The sequence below is a fragment of the Lycium ferocissimum genome, chromosome 6 (genome assembly GCF_029784015.1).
Source record: "Lycium ferocissimum isolate CSIRO_LF1 chromosome 6, AGI_CSIRO_Lferr_CH_V1, whole genome shotgun sequence".
Lineage (NCBI taxonomy): Eukaryota > Viridiplantae > Streptophyta > Magnoliopsida > Solanales > Solanaceae > Lycium > Lycium ferocissimum.
In genome coordinates, this window is record NC_081347.1 from 60258431 (window position 1) to 60262810 (window position 4380).

Genomic DNA, 4380 nt, shown 5'->3' on the forward strand with positions numbered 1-4380 from the left:
GCTTCTTGCAACTCACACACCCCCCGCCTTTAGGCTCTTGGCCTTCACCTTCTTCACATATACAATTCCCCGACTTAGGCGATTTGCATTTTTCTCTAGTAGTGTCAGGAGAGCGGGTGCAAAGATGGAATGAATTCATGAAGCCGGGAAAAGGTTTGTTACGGCTAATCAAGAGAACAAGTCAAAGGCTCAAAATGGGAACTAGTGATATTCATATCGAATGGGTCTTGGGCTTTTTAAGGTTAACGTGACTATTTACAAGGAAAGCCTATGATCACTTCACAACCAACTATCCTAAGCAATATAGCACAACCTACCAGGCAATTTCTAGATCCACATATGCTAACAATGAACACAATAAGTTCTTACACGCACAATGGCATAAGGATTTGAACACTAAACTCATACACACTCTAATATCTATGATGTCATGAAAAGAACCATACATGTCAATTCATTACAACTTACGATACGCAATAAACTTTCGGAGGGGTCAATTTCAAATCAATCCATTTTTAAGTTCACAAATATCCTTTTTCATTCAAAATTCATGCCATAAGTTCAAAATGCAACAACCATGAAAGTCACAATTACTTTAAACAAGATTTAACACATATATACACTACAAGATACATCAGGTTACCCCACCCCCAGTAAAAAGAGGATGTATTGTTCCCAATGCATCAAAAAATCATACCATCACCCCATGGAGGAAGGAGAGAGAGAATTTCAAAAGAAGTGAATGGGGAGAGAGAGAGACGACGCGGGGTTATAATACTACTCACCCGAACCGACGCGTCAAAAGGACGGAGCGTCGATTGGTTCGACGTTCCGTCGAGTGAAAACGTCGTTCGTTTTTTTTTTTTTACATACTATATGAAAAAGAGAGAAGAACGCCCCGTCGAACTGAACGTCGATCAATTCGACAGAGCGTCAAACCTGTCGTCGAACTGCCATTATTTCCAGTGATGAATCTTTCAGTGGTCTACTTCGACGGTGCATTTGACGTCTCGTCGAACATATCGACGGTCTGCAAATGCGCGCCATTCATCTGCTTTCTTGGCAATTTCTGGATTCAACACTTAGGTTCCTCAACATATCAACAAACATCAAAACAACACAACAACAAAAACCAACGAAATGAAAAATATACTGCAAAAATGAACATGGGTTGCCTCCCAAGAAGCACACAATTTAACGTCGCGGCACGACGTAATACCACTTTTGGTGTTAAGGTCCGGTGCCATGTTTCAACCGATGAGCATTAACAATCTTGTCCCCATCAACCATCCAATGATAGTGCTTTACCCGATGGCCATTCACCCTGAAAGTACGAGTCCTATCGTCGGACTTTAACTCCATCGACCCATTGGGTGACACACTCGCCAAAGTAAAAAGGCCGGACCACTTGGATTTCAACTTGCCAGGAAAGAGCTTCAACCTTGAATTGAATAGCAACACCGAATCACCCGGTTGAAAATCTCTCTTCAGAAGTTTGACATCATGATAGTGCTTCATCTTTTCTTTATACAAAGTCACACTCTCAGCCATGATACCGAAACTCATCCATTTCATTCATTTGAAACAACCGCAACTTGGCTGCTTCGTCCCAATCCATGTTCAATTTTTTTAATGCCCACAAAGCTTTGTGTTCAAGTTCAACCGAGAGATGACAAGCTTTGCCGAACACCAACCGATAAGGAGAAGTACCAATGGGTGTCTTGAATGCCGTTCTATAAGCCCAAAGAGCATCATCAAGCTTAGATGAACAATCAGTTCTATTTGCATTAACCGTCTTGGCTAAGATGTTCTTTATCTCCCGATTGGAGACTTCGACTTGCCCACTAGTTTGGGGATGGTAAGGAGTTGCCACCCTATGCTTCACTCCATATTTCTCCATGAGATTAGCGAATTTCTTGTTTCAAAAGTGAGTGCCACCATCACTAATGATTGCCTAGAGTGCCAAACCTTGTGAATATGTTCCTTTTGAGAAAATTTGTGACACTCTTGCCGTCATTGTTGGGCAATGCTACGACTTCGACCTTGGACACATAGTCAACCGCAACAAGGATGTATCACATACTACGAGAACTCACAAATGGGCCCATAAAGTCGATGCCCCACACATCAAATAGCTCAACCTCCATGACAAAATTCATTGGCATTTCGTGCTTCCTCCCAATTGACCATGGCGTTGACATTGGTCACGCATTTCACCATCAAATTTGCATCATGATAAAGGGTGGGCCAATAATAGCCACATTCAAGCACCTTGGCAGCATGCGGTTCCCATCGTGATGACCCCCGCGGGAGAGTCATGGCAAGCTTTCAAGATTTCCATGGCCTCGGGTTCGGCCACACATCGCCAAATGATATTGTCGGCACAAGTGCGGAACAAATAGGTCTCATCCCAATAGTATTGACGACTATCTCTCAAAAATTTCTTCTTTTGATAAGCCTTGATGTTGTCGGGGGATAAGATGGACACCAAGAAGTTGGCGATATCGCATACCAAGGAGCAACCTCGCAAGACAGCCAAGAGTCTCTCATCGGGAAACATCATTTAATTCAAGATACGTGACTCGGTCTCCCTTTCTCAAGTCTAGATAGATGATCCGCAACTTGGTTTTCCAACCTTTTCGATCTTTGACCTCAAAGTCAAACTCTTGCAACAATAATACCCAACGAATCAACCGCGGCTTTGCATCTTTCTTTGTCATCAAATATCTTGTGCCGTACGATCCATGTGAACAACCACTTTGGATCCAAGTAGATAGGCTCGGAACTTCTCAAATGCATAGACAATGGCTAGAAGTTCTTGCTCGGTGATGGTATAATTCATTTGAGCTCCATTGAGGGTCTTGCTAGCATAATAAATTGGGTGCATGATTTGTTATGCCTTTGCCCAAGCACCGCACCAATAGCAAATCCGCTAGCGTCACACATGAGCTCAAATGGCAATGACCAATTCGGGGATACAATAATTGGAGTAGAGGTGAGCATTTCCTTCAACTCATTAAATGCCTTAAGGCACTTCTCATGAAACGCAAACTTATCTTCTTTTTCAAAAAGCTTACACATCGGATTGGCGATTTTGGAGAAATCTTTGATGAACCGCCGATAGAAGCCGGCATGTCCCAAGAAGCTACGAACTCCTTTGACAGAGATAGGTGGAGGAAGCTTGGCTATAACATCAACTTTTGCATGGTCTACCTCAATACCCTTCTCGAAAATCCTATCGCCAAGGACAATCCCTTCCTTCACTATGAAATGACATTTCTCCCAATTAAGTACAAGGTTGATTTCTTCACACCGCTTCAATACCTTATCGAGATTGGCAAGACATTCGTTAAAAGAGTCACCAACAACCAAAAAGTCATCCATGAAGACTTCCAAGAAATCTTCCACCATATCCAAGAAAATAGACATCATACACCGTTGGAAAGTAGCCGGGGCATTGCATAAGCCAAAAGGCATATTTTACAAGCAAAAGTGCCATAAGGACAAGTGAAAGTGATTTTCTCTTGGTCCTCTAATGCAATGTTAATTTGGTTGTACCCCGAATAGCCATTCAAAAAGCAATAATAAGATCTTCATTGTGATCAAGCATTTGATCAATAAATGGCATAGGGAAGTGGTCTTTACAAGTCATGGTGTTGAGTTTTCGATAGTCCATACACACTCGCCATCCGGTAACTGTCCTTGTAGGAATCAACTCATTCTTGGAATTAGGGACAATAGTGATGCCCCCCTTCTTTGGCACACATTGCACCGGACTAACCCATGGACTATTTGCAGTGGGTATACAACACCCGCATCAACCATTTGATTATCTCTTTCTTGACCACTTCTTGCATAGGAGGGTTTAGCCTTGACTTTGATGCACACTTGGTGAACTATCCTCGCAAGTTTGATTCTATGTTCACAAATACCGGAGGGAATCCCCCTAATATCTGCAATAGTTCACCCAATAGATCTTCGATAAGCCCGCAACACTTCAAGCACCTTTTGAGTTTGTTCCTCATTTAACAAAGATAAGAGAATAACCGGTAAAGTATTATCCGGCCAAGAAAAGCATACTTCAAATGAGAGGGAAGTAGCTTGAGCTCAAGTTTTGGAGGCTCAATAATCGAAGGCTTAGCCGGAGGAGTGGTTCTTTTATCAAGATCAAGAGATAATTTTTTTTGGCTCATAAGAGTACGAATCCCGGCCAATAAGAGAATTAACCGTTTCAATATACCCCTCCATGTCATCTGCCTCGAAGTTCACCAAAATAGCCGAAAGTGTTTCGTCGAAGTGCTCCTCCTCTAACTTATGCTCCACCGCTTCGTCTACCACATCGAAAGAATCAATGACCGAAATGCTCTCATAAGCACTAGG

At 42.4% G+C, this 4380-nt stretch overlaps 1 protein-coding gene across 1 annotated transcript; it reads right to left on the minus strand.

The window, feature by feature from the left end:
- Positions 1–1230: 1230 nt before the first annotated feature.
- LOC132061457 (uncharacterized) lies at positions 1231–1900 on the minus strand. The gene is made up of 2 exons (XM_059454274.1): positions 1557–1900; positions 1231–1441 (listed from the first exon to the last, which is right to left on the minus strand). The coding sequence occupies exons 1-2, from the start codon at positions 1898–1900 to the stop codon at positions 1231–1233; spliced, it is 555 nt and encodes a 184-aa protein (XP_059310257.1).
- Between the last annotated feature and the right edge of the window lie 2480 nt (positions 1901–4380).